Source organism: Strigops habroptila, chromosome 4, assembly GCF_004027225.2.
Source record: "Strigops habroptila isolate Jane chromosome 4, bStrHab1.2.pri, whole genome shotgun sequence".
In the NCBI taxonomy this organism is placed as follows: domain Eukaryota; kingdom Metazoa; phylum Chordata; class Aves; order Psittaciformes; family Psittacidae; genus Strigops; species Strigops habroptila.
The window spans coordinates 70,933,855-70,950,223 of record NC_046358.1 but is presented as its reverse complement, the minus strand read 5'-3'; the positions used below and the strand labels follow the sequence as shown (position 1 = coordinate 70,950,223).

Here is a 16,369-nt window from a genome sequence, read left to right as displayed (position 1 = left end):
TAACCTTACCTTATTAGGAGTTGCAGGTCCATTCTGCACAGAGGGGACCTGGTTACCACCAGTGTGAATGTTAGAGTTTGATGTCTCGTTAATAAAAGATTGTGAAGGTGTTGTAACTGGTGCAGTCTGATAGGAAAATACTGTATTTGATGTGGTAGGTGGAAAAACCTGTAAAGGATTAATACATCAGTCTTAGGTTGTGTTGGGTTTTTTAATTAATAACATTGGGTAAAAGACATTAATAAATTTTAAGACCTGCTTGTTTAAATTCCCTACTAAGGGAATGTTATTTGTACTGATTTTTCCCTCTGGTGGAATAATTTGTAGATCTAGAACAGTTACTGTTTGAAAGAAACTCTGTGCTGTGACATGGTTTCATTCATCACTGATAACTAAAAATATTTCCCTGCAATTTCAGGAAGCATGAGGAAAGTGCACTAATACAATTTTTCCCAAATACATTCAGCAGAGTATGGAACAGTTTATTACAGGCTACATGATTTCCCCACCTAGTGGACAGTCAATAAAACTAACTTATTTCTGACCTGATACAAAACTAGTATATGTATCCACACTTGTCCTTGCTTTAAGATACAATGGTTTGGTTTGTGCCATATAATTCTACTTTATTTTCTCTAAAAATATCTGAGTAGCGAGAGAGAGGCAAAAGATATAAGTCATGAACTTGGGTATCAACTATAAATTTGGTTACTGGTATATAAGCTTTTTATTTCTTCAACTGATAGTCCATACAGCCATTGCAAATGATCACCAGCAGTATCTTACTTCTCATATTTTTAAGCTAAAGGGAGAGAAAGAGGAGCTATGAATGTATGAGTGCGTAAGACTGTTCTTTTAAATCCAGTATCGCTCCCAGATACCTTTATGACAAAGGTGTGACAAATTTTAGATCAGGGATGGAGATAAAGCTATGATAAGCTTTGTGGAGTACCATCTAAATACCAAATTAAGTCTGCTCTGAAAGGGTTTGATCCAGTTTGTTAGCCCCCTGGATCATCTGTGTGAAAACGTGCACTTTCCAGCTGTCTGGCACTGGGGAGAATGGCTATGGAGATGTCTCATTACTGAATGAAGAACAAGGGCCATTAGGTAGCTACAATGTGAAGAGACACCTTAAGTGTGTAGGAGAAAATAAACGGAATAATCAGCTGGTTTACATAAAAATCAGCTGCCTGAGAAAGTCTAGACAGATTCAAGGGAAACTGGTTCTGGGAAAAGTCCATTTATGGAGGTGATGACTATTAGGAAGACCAACTTCACTAAAAAGTGTTAAATTATTAAGTAGCATTACTCACTCACAGTTCATTAGCTCAGTCTGCCTGCTGAAATAGCCAACCCGTATGAAATGCAAACAGCAGAGAGGTAGAGCTAATGCTCAATGAATGAAGACTGTCCTGATGTGTTGTATCACATCAGTATTTTACACTCTGATGAAAAAAGCAGTGAAATTATGCTGCTGGTCTCCTGTGTAAGAGATGGCAGTAGGTGTGTGAGAGAACCAGCTAGGACTGGCGGGCAGCTCAGCCCCGGGACAGCCACATGCAGACAGAACTCTGTTGGGAACTGTGCTGTCTCCATGACAACTGATCTGAATGGGGGAAAGACAGAGGGTTCAATCCTTGGTTATCATCTCCTGCAATCATTTCAAGGAACTTGTAGTCAGCAAAGGAAGCAACCTGCTAGTCTCTGGCACAAGTATATGCCCTAGGGTGACTAGAAAATTTCTATATGGGACCTGTCAAATTAATGAGGTAAGATTAGCCCCTCACCAAATGCCAGGGAACCTGGATGAGATCTGCTTTTTGGGTCTCTGTCAGTTTTGACTTCTGTAGGATAAGCTTAGTGTTGATGAAATGAAACAGATTGAACAAGCAGTCTGAAGAGTGGTGATGCTCATTCACTGTGTTCCCCTTTATTAGTCAGGCATCTAGAGAATGGCAGGGCATAATCAAATATCTTCTGAGATAAAATTTATCTGGAACAAGAGCCTTAGCAGAAGCAGATTAAAGATACTGCACAGGTAGAAGCCCCAAATCACATCAGAACATGGGTTTTATGATGCACTTTTGTAAACTGAAATATAAACTTTGAAGGCTGAGATATTTTGTGTTACATAAAAATTACTGTAAAAATTACCCTCTTCATTTTGAAATCTCAATTGTTTCTGAATTACTCTTTCCTTGAGACAGGCTGAAAAACCTTGCCTAGTGATAGTCCTAAGTGATAGGAGCCCTAGAGTTGTTAGCACTGGTAAGGAAGCAGTAAAGGTATCTCTGAGTCCTTAATAATAGAGGTCAGCCTGAAAGAGGCTCAGAGGAGGTGTTGGATTGATGTGTGTTATCATATGAACATGACTGGACAGGCACTCACAGCTGTGCATCCAGTGCTGATCTATATGTTTTTTACATATACTAGTTTTGGAATGGGACATTTCAGAACTGACTGAGGAAGAGAAAGATCTCTCTGAATCACTGCCTGCATTACTCAGGTAGAGATGTATCATAGGTATGGTAGGGTTCTGACTAACTGGAATTGCATCCTCAGTATCTGAGTCCATAGCTTTCTTTGCAAGTAAGGATGAAACCAACAAGGAAAGCAGGAAAACTAAAAGGAACTCATTTAGAAGGATAAATCTCTGAAGCCATAGGGAAAAGCTTTCTCTTAAGAACTGCCTACAGGAATCCTCCATTTTGAGGCAGCACCAACTAAGAGAAACTGACTAGAATACCTGGTATACCACTTCTGCCAAGCACGTGGAAGAACGTAGTAAGAGTGGTGCCAGAAGACTACCATTAAGAGAAAAAGTCTTTTAGCCTTCTGTATTTATTTTCAACTGAAAAATAAAGTCCTGCATGGACTAAAATGTTGGAAAGAGAAGTTGCAAGCCCATTGTATCACACAGAAAAACATGGTACGGAGATGTTAAGTGACTTGACCATTTAAATATGATGTAGATGACACTGCCTAGAATTAGATTACACAACTATTTATCTTAATGCTTGTTGTATCCACAAACCTTTCTGATTTGTTGGGTCTGACCAAGTGCATGCTGCGTGATGGTGTTTTGTTTTGGTTGTGGAGTATGCATCTGAGGTGCTGTCTGGCCCAGGCCAGAGGAAGAAATAGGAGCAGGTATTTGTGATGGGGTCTGTATTCCAGCTTGTGATTGAGCCTAAAGGATGAAGATAAAATATATGCATTATTCATAGCTCACAGTAAATTACATAATGTAAAAATCTATTGCACAGATTATGCAGAATGGCAATAGCATGTATTCTGGGAAGGATGAGTGTGAACTGTGTATAGGAAACAAAATTTTTACTCTGGTACTGGTGAGTTCCCAGCTAAAAGGTTTTAGTAAGTTTAACAAAGATAAAGACAAACTGGAGAGGATTAAGTGAAGAGCAAGGAAAATAGTAAGAGATAGAGAGAGCATAACCAGCAAGAAAGGATTATAAGAACTGGGTTTGAATAACCAGAAAGACAAAACTGATGATGCAAGAAAAAGGTTGTTTTTAAGATGATCATAGTTCAGCCTGGAGAAGAGGCTGCATGGAGACCTCAGAGCGGCCTTCCAGTATCTGAAGTGGGTCTACAAAGATGCTGGAGAGGGACTTCTCATCAGAGACTGTAGTGATAGGACAAACGGGTGATGGGTTCAAAGTTAAACAGGGGAGATTTAGGTTATATAGAAAGAAGAAGTTCTTCCCTGTGAGGGTGCCGAGGCGCTGGCACAGGTTGCCCAGAGAAGCTGTGGCTGCCCCATCCCTGGCAGTGTTCAAGGCCAGGCTGGACAGGGCTTGGAGCAACCTGGTCTGTGTCCCTGCCCATGGCATGGGGTTGGAACTAGATGATCTTAAGGTCCTTTCCAACCCAAACCATTCCATGATTCTATGATTCTATAGTCAAAGTAGTTTTTAATGGCCACTGAAAGGCAAGAAGCATGTCTAACCCCAAGAAAGAAAATTTTAGGTGCTAGTTACGAAAACTCCTGCAGTATCAGTGAAGTGAAATACCAGAAGCTGCTGCTTATGGTTGTTAGAGAATGCTAGCAGGATTTCAGAACAATTTAGACAAAGATCTGTCTGGCTTCATAGCTACCAGGAACCGCTCTTGCACTACGGACTGTGTGGCCTACCTCATCAGAATTTTACAGCCCTCATAAATGTTGCTAAGTGTTATGGCACACACAGCACCAAAGCCTCAGCCCACAACATGCCACAGCAGCCAAGTACGTGCTGGGGCTGAAAGAATACTTTGCTGGCACAATAACCATGTGGGTGGCAGGGGATTTCATCTAGTCCCAATAATACCACTGGGTATCTACCTTAACTGAAACAGGTTAAACTGTTTCAGTTTGGTCAGGTTACTCTTAAACCTCTTCATTTATATCTTATCTTGGTTTATGCTGTATTTATTCACTGTGATACTACCTATAATCAGTCTAGAAATAATATTTGTGTAACTGTGGTTTCTTTCTATAACTCCAGTAGAGCCCTACAACCTAGCATTCACATTTTTAACTAAGAGCCATCACCACACAAGAAGTTCAGACATCCATTTTGCAAACAGGTATACCTCAAATTAAAGTCCTGGGTTTATAGCTATTACAATTTGGAGTTAACAACGTGGTTAACTCCATATGCTGATACAAATCAACACCAACTGTGCATGGAGACAGTGCATGGAAAGACAGGTACTTTTCAGGAAAGTATCTGGGAACAAAAGTCGCAAAGAAAGCAAGTACTAGAAGAAGTTATAAAGAGACTGTCTCTTAAGTTTTTCTACTCTTTTCCCTAAAGCAGAAAAAGGCTAAGCCTGATTTTTAAGTTAATCTTACAAGCAGCACATTTACCTAATTATAATAAGTTATGCAAATAGTGCCATGCAATTTCCATGATGAAAAATAAAAACACCTTTACCTGCAACTTTATATTTCCAACTGGTAGCTGCACTGCAGTGGTAGAATTTGGTCCCTGGATAGACAGAGGAAGAAGCAGCTGTGCAGTTCCTTGGGTAGTTAATAAAGCTTGAGGTTGGGCAACAACTGCAGTTTGTGGCTGCCGCTGTGGATTAACATAAAATTGAGAAATGGCATTCTGAGGTTCAGCTTTGGCCACAGGTATCTCCTGCTTGATAACAACTGCCTTTTTGGCGACTGGATTCTGGCCACTAGTATATACTGATTGTCCTAAAGAATGACTAGCTACAGGTACAGATTGACTGGTACTAGAGCAATCAGTAAGGGCATTTTCATCTTTGACAGCAGTACTGAATTGCTTTTGTTCCAAAGCAGCTGAGTTACCAGAAGTCTGAGACTGTTGCTGTTGTCCCCGTTTTTCAACCTCAAGTTGCATTTTCAGTACTTCCACAAGTTTTTGCTCTTGTTCCAGTTTCCTTTTGAGCTCTTCAATCTGCTTTTCTTTTTCTTGAAGCTTTCGGTCCTTTTCTGCTACATCAAACTCCATGGTTGAGATGTTTCCACTACTGCGATTCTGATTGTCATCACTTGTATTTGCTCTTAGTGGTGAAGTACTTAAGAACTGGGATGGTGACATCATGGTCATCATTTCTGTGAAAGTATCTGCCATACTAGTGTCATCTGTGCTTAGACTAGATTGTTCTGAAGGAGAGGGAGATATAGGTAAAGGAGAGCTAATGTTTTCAGTATTGACTGCTTTGCAGCCAGGTCCAGTAGATGTTTTTTCTGGAGGAAAGCTGGATATCGTGTTAGCTGCTGGTTTATTTAGTGTTGCAACAGGAAATGCCACAGTCACTTCCCCAGTGCTACCTGTGGTCCCAGTAGAAGTGGTTGCTGTAACAGAGCTACTAGTAGCAACCCCATTGTTATTAAGATCTTGATAGGTTTTCAGACGCTCAATAAGATCTGTTTTTGTTCCAGACACTGGTAATCCCCTCAATTTCAACTCCATTTTAAGCTCAGCTACCTGAAATAACACACAATAGGAAAAAAAGTAAAACTTATTTATATACATTCTACCTTATTACATCTTAATAAGAATAATTATTTTCAGCATATTCACTAGTTATTACACCTCTGGGTTCTGGCAGTGTGCATGATCTGTGAGCACACTTCCATGACCTCCTACTTCATTTCACTGTTTAAGTTGCTAAAACCTTTGTAGTGCTCAGTTGTTGTATGATGAATAATAGCAAAGTTATGCAGATTTTTCATAAATATTCAAAAAGGGAAAGTGAATGTACAGGTCTAATTCTGGGCTAAAAGCTTATGAAGCAAACCTGTAGAGTGTGGCAGCAGTGCAGATCAGAGCACTGAACACCAGCACACTGAACCCCTTGTTACACCATCAAGACACATAGATCTGAGAAATTTTATCAGGTCAGTTGTCAGTTGGATGACTCAATAGACCCATGAAGCACAAAAGGCTTCTCTCTCTAATTACCAACTGAACAACTGAAGCTATGTGCCATCTGGGTTTCTTTTACAAACAGAAAAAGTGTAACCAAGCAAAATTAATCTAATTTCTGGAATAAAAATGCTGTCAGTTTTCCAGTAAGCTTCCAGACAAAGTGAAGTGCAAATGTGTTACGTGTAAATTAATTCTGTGATTCAGTCACAAAGAATGGCTTTCGCTAATGATATACATAGACCACATCTAACTGTAGGGTGTTTGGGCTATGTGTATGTTAGAACTACCTCTAAAAGAGTAAAAGGTAGTGACCTCAAATATTTCAGTACTTTGCCAGTCTAGAACTTTATAGGTCCTCATGATTTGGAAATGATGAAAAGTCACATTAATCCTTTAGCATCTCTGAGAACCACATCAATTGTGTATCAAATAACTGTCTGCCTAACAGTGATTATCAGCTGTTTCCCCAGTCTGGTCTCCTCTACCCTTGTTTGAGAGTGGTTTCCAATCCTTCTGGTTTTCAGCAATGCATTTCAGCATTAATCAGAGCTGATTTAGATGTTCAGTGTTAAAATCACCACTAGCAGGTCTGCAAGTACAGCTTATGTTATTGCTACTACATTAGCAGGAATACCAAAAAATTATGCAGAAATGGATAAATGAACAGCTTTGATCACTGAAAAGCAGCTGAAAAGCACAAATTCAGATATTTAATATCTTAAAAGAGTTAATAGTTAATAACTTAAAGTTTGAAAAGCTTATTTCAAATGCTATTTTGAATTGCAATTTATAGGTTTGTTTCATACTAAAAGATTGACTTTAACTGATGACAGTACATTCTTGTCTTGAAAATCTGATCTTCCGAAACCCTTTTTTTTATCCTGTCAAGTTTAAAAAAATACTCCCATCCTCAGAAACCCATCTCCTTGTAAAGAGAGACGTGAAGCAACTGCCCACTAGATGTCCCTACTCTTCTGCTCAGGTCTGGCACATTCCTGTGGTTGCTATTGAAAGGATCTGAATCTAAACCCCCACAAGCTTCTTCAGACTCACTTTCATTAGGTACCTCATCGTGTTAATTCCTGTTGATGTATTTCTGAAGAAAGAAAATCCTATACAATCCCTTCATATTGCAGTTTAAAGAGAGTTTACACAGTTATAACTTCAAGAAGCTTTTATGAAATTTAGTGTTAATTTTCAGATGATGTATTGAACTCTTGTAAAAAGCTCTGTTATGTTCTATTCTCTTCTACAGAGAAATTACTGTTCCAGTGTTTAATCTGCCTGGGCTAGAACTTCACATGAAGGGTACCTCATGGTTTACCCAAGGTATCAAATTATGTACCTATACAATGTCTGAAATTCTTCTTCCTCTTCTAATTCTATAGGAAAGAAATGTCATTTCTAGAGCATGTGCATGTGAGGAGGCTCACTCAAACAAATATTTAAATCCAGAAGAGTTGTGTATGAAAACTTTGACAACCTTATTGTAAATAATTAAGAGAAAAGTACAGTCTTCATTGGTAGATAATATCCAGGCTTACTCTTGACAGTAACAGTTTGCAAGTTATGACCTATGGTAATGCAAAGGAACAGACAAATCCCTTTTATTTTTACCTTCAAGTCATCCAAGCTTGAAGGCAGAGGTCCTGGTTTCCGGTTAGGAATATTAGTGTTCTGTCTTGGGGAGCTGGCAGCTGAGGTGGGTGTGCTGCTGTTCAAATTAGTCAGTGGCGTGTTCCCGTTGTTACTCTGCTTGTCATTCAGTGGCCTTCAAGCGATAAAAGAAAGGGGAAAGTAATGTCAATGCTAAATATATTATGTTTTCAGTCAAGAAGCTGTGATTCTGAATCTAGTGTCTCATCAAGTTAGTGGACAAATTGATTTTTTTTTTTTAAACAAACACGTTTAACATAAGACATTAAGTATTTTTAGTAAAACAGCACAGAGAAGAAACCATAACAGGAGTGTAGCATGTTGGTATTTTATTTTCTCTTCAGTGAAGCATACTAATTCAAGTTTCATAGTTTTTATTATTGTCACGGTATCCCTGGAGGACTCTATGGACTGCAGAATCAGTTCATACAAATCACTCATTAACTAGGGCAACTAGTTAGGGTTTTGTTTGACATCAGTAAGAAAACCCACAATATTGAACAATGTATCAAACCAACACACATGCCCCATGTTCATACATAATTAAGACCAATGTGAAGGCAGTTTAACCTGAAGACGATGCATTTTTATCAGCTGTATTCCTAAGAAGAATCTCAAATGAGGATCTCAAAATAATTGTAAAAAACTTAAAAATGCCATCATTGACACCAGCTACCATAAGTCAGCTCTTTTATTTCGTTCAACTGATTTATGTAGAAATGTTTCTGAAATGTCAGTAAATGGAACAGAAGAAGCGTGGGTAAGCAGGCAGAAACATCTCTAGTCCAAACGTTAGGATACACGGTAATTATAAATATAACCACAGATGGTATCTTTAACTTTTCTAGCCTTGCTTGCTGAGGAAAAATAACTCAGTGAAAACTCATTAAAAAAATCAAAAAACCAAAAAACCAACCCAGTTGAAAGTCATTTGAATTTAGGGTTGTGTGACTGTGGCATATTACACTATAAGCACTTCCAGGAAAAGATTGATCTTAGATGGTGAGAATGAAATCCTGCAGATAGTAGTCATCTTATTCTGCTACGGGGTGTTGGCAGTGCTTTAAAGATTCATTTTTCTGACTGCTTCTACCTCTAAATAAGAAAGTATATTTCTCACTGTTAAGAGTGCTAAAGATCAACACTGATAAGGAACTCATGTAAGCATCAATGATGAAGCTATGAGCAATATACACATTTTATCAAATTTACAGTGACTGTTTCTTCTTTTTTGTGGAACTGCAAAAATGTGGTCTGTGAAACTGATGTAAAAAGACAATAAAACGACAATAGTATGTGTCTTTGTAAAAGCCACTGTCAGTAAGCTGCTCTTCTGCTCTGCCTACGTCACATTTGGGTGAAAATGATGTCAAAAATTTCTGGCTTTTGCATAATTGAGTTTCAAATATGCATCTAGGTCAGAAAAAAATGTGTCTGACAGGTAAGAGGTTCTGTTTCAATGTCATACAAAAATAATTAGGAGTATCTTAACAAGAGAACCACCTCATCAACCTTGTTAAATGAGGCACGTAATACCCACAGTGATGCACATTGCCATTTCAGTTTTTTCAGGTTCCAAACGTCTCTTAACATTTGCAAAACATGCTTCCTTCTAAAGCACTAAGTCTGTAACTGATGTACATATCTTTAAAGGACACAAACAATGCTTCACATACTTCAGTGGTGCAGGTAGAATTGTCTGGTAGTTGTAGTGTTGTTGCTGTTGGCTCAGGATCTGCAGCTGCAAAAACAGTTGCTGCTGTTGTAGCAGACGAGCATAGTTGGAGTCCATCTGTGGCTCATTTTTCTCACCTTTCTGATCAGGTGGAATATATTGATGATACTTCAATTTTTTCACCCTTGGCTTAGGTTCTTTACATTTCTTGCTCCTATGCTTGTCATTTGGGTTCTTTGGGTGGCTTTGCTGTTTATGGATGGAAAAAGATTGAAATAACTGTTACAGCCATCTCCTTTACAAGCAGCTACGAAAGGTACAAACATAAAGCTTATAGGAGCACCCTTACTGCGAACAGTTGCTGAATATAATTATCCTGCAAACCTGCCTTGAAGCATCACTTACTACCCTTGAAAAGTAACATACTCCAGCTGGCTTATACTGTGCACAAGGAGGAGTCATTGAATCAGTTCGTGAATGTTTTTTAATAGACGGCACAAATGAAGCTAAGGGATTCTGCTAGTCACAACCTGCCATTGCAAAGAGGCATTCTTCTTAAACAGGGAAGTTCAAAGTCACTTAGCGCTTGGTACAAGGAAAAGCTAGAATCTTAAAGTCTGCCTGTAAACACCTTTCAGCTCATAGGTACTTACAAGTCTAGATTAAAAGCATGGACAGTCCTATAAATTACACCATCACTCTTGGGAAACTTCCAGCAGCATCCCTATTAGCAAGACCTGCACATGTGGTGGAGCTCCCTTCCTTTACAAGCTCTTTAAAATTATTTTGAGTGAAAAGTTAAAGGCCATTACCTAGTCACACAGAAGGTATCGAAGCAGAAATCCTGTGTTGATCCATGCATATTTATTACACAGCCTGTTTTGGGGGATATCTGAATTTATCATTAAGGTCCTGTGTTAAGTAAGCTGGTACAAGTCCAGTGATTTCACTGGATAGAGCCAAATTTATGCTAGAAAATAATTATTAGAGTTCATCCTTGTAAATTTAACTGAAAATTAACTTCATGTCGTTAGGCAGAAGTCCACGTACAGTCGTTACACAGCTGAAGAACTTTTGCAAAGCTGCTGAAATGAAATATTGTAGACGTTTTCTAACACAAATCCCACTCTAATTGGATTTGAAAAAGCTTTCCATGCTGCTGGCGAGGTCAGTGCAGAAGAGAGAACCAAGTATGTTCTTCTGGTACTCAAATACAAGGATAGAATAGCTTCTCTCACACAGTGCCTTCTGCTTACACAATAATAAACTAAGAAAACAGGTGCAGAAAAGGAGCAATGCTGTTCACCAGTTTGGTTACAGGTAGACTATGAATGTGGTTGCCTCTGTTTCTGTTAAATTATTCTCCACACAAAACTAGATTAGAAACAATTAATTTAACCCGTAGAAAGTAGAAACTCAACACTGCAAAAATCTATTGTCCTAACTTCTTGAAAACTCACATAGCAATGTAATGCATAATTCTGCAGAATTATACAGTACAACTGTACTGTCAAGACCTCTTGGAGTAACGAGCCAGTACCTACAACTGTTAATGATGGATCTTAGCATACGAAAGCTTTCACTCAACACCACAGTGTGTTCTCCTGACCACTAATAAACGTTGTTAGTTCTAGGCACTATAACATTATTCATATATTTTTTTCATTAGATATAGCATTGGAAAAGGACATAGGTTAAGAACATACTCCTCAGATGCCATTATAACAGGTACCTACCTTTACTAACGTTGGCCCGGGCTTTGCTGCAGATACAGTATTTGTGGTCAGGGTTGTTGTAGCAGTAGAACGTGTAACGTGCTGTTCGATTGTAGAGGGAGTTTTGAGAAATTCAGGAACTGGAGAGGTTAAAGGTGGATACTAGTATTAAAAAAATATAAGGAAAAAGAAAACCATTAAAAACATCCACCATCTGAGTCATTGCAAGAATGTGAAAAGGTTAACACAATTTACTGTCATGGCAAATTCACTAAATAGTTTTAGGAGGAATGGCAAAACAAGGACTCTTTTGTGTACATGTGTACACGTATTCTAAAAAGGTACATTTTGGTACACTTCAAATATAGCAAATAGGATAAACTGGTTTCTTTCCTTGACTGCTTAGTTTGCATTTTATCTACTGCATGTAAATGCATCTGAAGTCCGTTTTACAAATACTGTACAGTGCTTCCAGTTTCACCAAGGCAAAACAGTAATTGATTTTAATATCAATTTTAGTAGTATATCTTACTACATATTTTCCCAATAATGAAATTTTTCTTAATTATTATTGTTGGGTTTTCTGCAAGTAGAAAGAATGATAATCCAAAAGGATTTATAACAACATACAAAAAAAGCAGAATTCTTCTTCTTTTAACATACATGAAAACATTTTCTTTCTGTCTTTCATTCAAAATCATACAAAAAGAGCTGGAAGGCCCCTCAGAAGTACCTCACCCATTCAAGTCAAGAACGTTTTACTTAAACTGCTCCTAACATGTATTTGTCTCTGGCTGGTAGCCCAGAATCAGATTACCTAACTGATGCCAGTTCTTAGCTTTGTAATTGCAAAGTTCTTCTAGAACTGACAGCTGTCACTGAAGTACTTCTGCTCCTGACATAAGGATACAAAAGAAATCTTCTCTTCAAGGTAGTCATTCAGAATTACAGAAAAAGGTTACGTCAAATAAACTTCTTTTCTTGTTAGTGTCACCAAGTTTCACATATCAAGGCTTCTAGAGCCAAGGAATTACAGATTTTATGAATATAAATAATTTCTACATTTTTATATGCAACTAAGTACAGAAAAATAGTTCAAAAAAAATTTTTAAAATGTTGAGGAAAAGGAGAGCTAAGGATTAAAAATAATGAAAGGAAAATGGAGTGCATTGTTAGCAGAGATACCTCCATTTGTTTTTACGCTGCTTGAAGCACCATTAATATTTGCCCCTAGACACACTCCATCTGTACTGCAGTAGCCTCCTGAAGCTGCAGAGAACAGGGCTTCATCCCCTCAGGATGGGGGGCGTCCAGTATCTTCTGTCTGGGAAGTCAGAATCACGTGTACACAAGGAGAATCTTACCACCCAAATTAGTACTGTCAGAACAGCCTCTTTCATGAGGGTCAAACGTCAACATAGGGAAATGAGCTTCTTGTTTCAGAATGATCATGCAGCAGCACAGATGCATTTTGCAGCGACAGCTTCCTATTTTCAGGGAAAGCACAGTTCTGACTGCCAGGAGGTATGTTTCTCCTGGATTACATTACTGTGCAGGTACAATCCAATAGCCTGAACTTTACTGAGTTTGTTCCCTTGCTGCTAAAAATATCATGTGTGCAATTTCTTTTATAAACTTCTTAAAGTCCCTATAGGCTTAGGTCTTTTTTATTATTATTCTTTTCCCAGCCTACCAGAAAATTCCCAAAAGTTTTCCTGCATAATAACCAAACTTCACCGAGCTTAACTTTGTCCTATCAATTTTTTTCTGTGCTGAAATTATTTTCTGATTTAAAACCTATTTCCCTCTGTAGTGAATATCCCTCTGATGGGATACAGATGCTATACATAAACAGATCTCTGCCCTTGGTTTTGTAGCTACACAAATTAATTTTTATTCTTTTCTCATAAGAGATTTTTTTCATTCTCTGATAATCCTGTTTTGTTAGTTTTTATTAGTCTGTCTTGGGTATAAGTAACTGGAAATGTATAGGATATTTCATATGTGGTTTCACTGGATCCTTATAGTGGCATTAACACTCATACTCGAATCATCTCGTCTGGCACACTTGCAATGTCACAGAGGCAGTAACACCGTAGCTCAGTTACCTCACTGCTGACCACTGCACTCACACTGTATTCCTCCTCAGTTTTCTCTTGAGTCTCCTACAAGCCCAATCAACAAGTTCTTTCTGCATAATACCAAAACTCTGTGCTGACTATGCCTTCTAGCTTTTGCTGCATGACCCTGTCTTATGTCAAGGTTGTTAATGGTAACATGAAACCATAATGTCCCCAGATCAACTCCTGCAGAGTACTATTACCATCTTTCTTTCGACCCACAACTTCCCTGTGTGTCTTACCTCTGCTAAACTCAATCTTCTCAAGTTTTGCTAGTGTTTAGTATCTTGAAGTATTAAATCTAGACAGATGAGATCAGCTGCATTTCCATTGTTTAAAAAAGCAATTAGGTCACCTAATACAGTATTCTTTCTTATAAAAGCCCATCCTTTATATCCCTATCAATAAATATCCTTTTTCTTCAAAATACATTCTAAAACCTTGCATTCTAATTAAGTCAAATGGGTACTTCTCCCTAATTCATTCCTTCCTATGCTCTACTATTCCTCCATGAGATTGTAACACAAAGGACTTAAATCAATCTGCTAAAAACACATGGTATGCATTTTGCAACTTTATGTCCTGGTTCTTGTGTATTTCTGGGATGGCAGTTATCAAGCTGCCAGTCTCCAGGCACTGAACTCTCTGACTTCAGCTTACAATTAAATTATAGTAACTTTCCCTTCTATCTCTGTGTTTCTTTTACACATTTTGCTGCCTCTCCAAGCATCACGTGCCAACCAGCAGCTGTAGTGAGCTTGCCATAACCTATCTAAACTGTATAGTGGTTGTGATCCTTCTATAGTGCTTTCCAGAGGAAAAGCTCCTGATACTGCTCTAATAAATTGCAATATTTAGTGTGCCATGTGTAGTCACTGAAAACATTGCACACATGCCTGTCTTGGGGTTGTGTCAGTTTATGGTGGCAGGCTAAAGATATAAATGCCTCTATTTTTATATCGAACTTTCAAAGTGTTTGCTCTGGAAAGCATCCGATATCTACACAGTATCTGTTATTTGCTGGACTTGCATAAGAATTGGCAGGGTACTTTAGAGGGACTTACCCTTTAAGCAAGGGTTCTGGGTGCTGTATTCCAACATACTGCACTCCTATCAAGTTTAAAAGGCTTATTCCAGTTATAGCAGTAGCATTTAAAAAAACACTTAGTTTTGTCTTTGATTCAAAGTGTCATGTACAGTATTACCATAAAGCACAGGAGAATCCTAATGATCTCATGATTTTCACTGGGTCTTACATTTTCTTTTCTTGAAGTCCCATCTAAAAAGCATTTTAAACATTTGATCCTTCAGCTTACTGATTAAATTATCTTCTACAACTCATCATCCTGATCCTTCCTGAACCCAAACAAATAACTTGACTTCAAACATACTATTTAGCAACCCCTTTATAGGCTATGAAAACTCCATAATGACAGCACTACAAAACTCCTTCAAATGGAAAAGTTAGTAACTTTCAAAAAAACCCAAAACCAAACCAAACACCCAACACAAACAGAAAACTCACCCCTCCCCCCTTTATTCATATTGCTTGAAATCACGGTGTTAAACCTTCTCCTCTTGCCATACAGCGAATTACTTTTTCCTTACGTTAGTTGTTATCCTAAATGACAAAGGATTAATGGCTACATAAAGCTTTTTACAGACTTCCCCGTTTTACCCCGTTAGATGAAGCAATGAACTGTGTAAATAATTTACTTGATATATTTTTAAATTGAAATAAACGAAATTAACAGGTTTCAACTTCTTCACTTGATTACTTCATAAAGTAATGTAAAGACTGTTTCCTTTAAACTGATCTTCTATTTCCAGTCACAGATAATATGATTTCTGGACCTAACTGCAAACAAGCATCTAGCAGGTCAACAAGCTACAGTGAATATATTAAGAAAACAGTCATTATATTCTGTCTCATGAAGCAAAATACTTGAGCTGTTTTGACAGTAACTGTTTAATGTCTTCAAAATTGTGAACGCCACAATTTTATCTCTCTAGAGTGGTGTGGTTAAACTGCCTAATCCTTACCAGATGCAAATACATCAGGTTAAAGCAAGTTTTAGGTCATGAGTCAACAAGAGCTGAAGGTTCTCAAAGTTATGTTACATCCTCTCAAGCCTGGAAATGTGTGGAGGAGGAAGCCTTGAAAAGAACTCTGGCTGCACTCCACTGTTTTCAAAACATTCTTTGTATTTTATGTTGTAATAAAATGTAAAATTTGTCAGAGGAAATTAAAAGAATGAAGGAGCAGTTTCCCAGACACATCTCCTGTAGAGACATGCTGTGCTGTTGTTCTTTATTTCCAAAGGAACAAGGTAAGCAGCTGTTTTATTCTAAAGAAGAGCAGCTTCACATTTTGGATCTGGGCACAGAAGGGGCTGTAATGTTACGAAATCCATAAGCTAAGGATTGAAGTTCTAGCTGAAGCACTTTTCCAATCAAATTCAAGTGCTCTGTTATGTTTTTGCTGCAATCACATATCTATCTTATGCTTCCTACTTGAAAAGCTTTTGGCATGTATTGCTTTGAGTATTTTTATTTAACTCTCCATTAGGAACCTAATTCTTTACTTAGTAATCTAATTTCATGTGGTTTGTTTTCAATTTATTCAACACAAATTACATTCTCTCTACATGAAACCAAATTCACATCTTAATCTGTATGTTAGGGAACAATGAAATAAAGTGGATGTGCTGTACTTCGTGTCCAGCACTGGTTTTGAATATGAACTTCACAAGACTTTCTCTATCCACTATAGTAATAAGAAAACCAAGG

General features: G+C 37.9%; 1 protein-coding gene and 1 long non-coding RNA gene across 6 annotated transcripts in view; one reads left to right on the top strand and one right to left on the bottom strand.

The window, feature by feature from the left end:
- Window positions 1-16,369, bottom strand: part of MRTFB (myocardin related transcription factor B) — an 80,343-nt gene that overhangs the window by 9,348 nt on the left and 54,626 nt on the right. For 4 of the 5 annotated variants that reach the window (XM_030481470.1, XM_030481466.1, XM_030481467.1 and 1 more), the window contains 6 exons: window positions 11,481-11,621; window positions 9,746-9,993; window positions 8,031-8,184; window positions 4,944-5,969; window positions 3,038-3,193; window positions 10-168 (listed from right to left, as the gene is read on the bottom strand). In XM_030481470.1, coding sequence (XP_030337330.1) covers window positions 10-168; window positions 3,038-3,193; window positions 4,944-5,969; window positions 8,031-8,184; window positions 9,746-9,993; window positions 11,481-11,621 — 1,884 coding nt within the window. The remainder of the gene's footprint in view (window positions 1-9; window positions 169-3,037; window positions 3,194-4,943; window positions 5,970-8,030; window positions 8,185-9,745; window positions 9,994-11,480; window positions 11,622-16,369) is intronic. The other variant, XM_030481469.1, reaches the window with a different exon arrangement.
- LOC115606111 lies at window positions 5,965-11,628 on the top strand. Its single transcript, XR_003990816.1, has 2 exons — window positions 5,965-7,721; window positions 8,244-11,628. It is a non-coding gene; the product is annotated as an uncharacterized LOC115606111 (long non-coding RNA).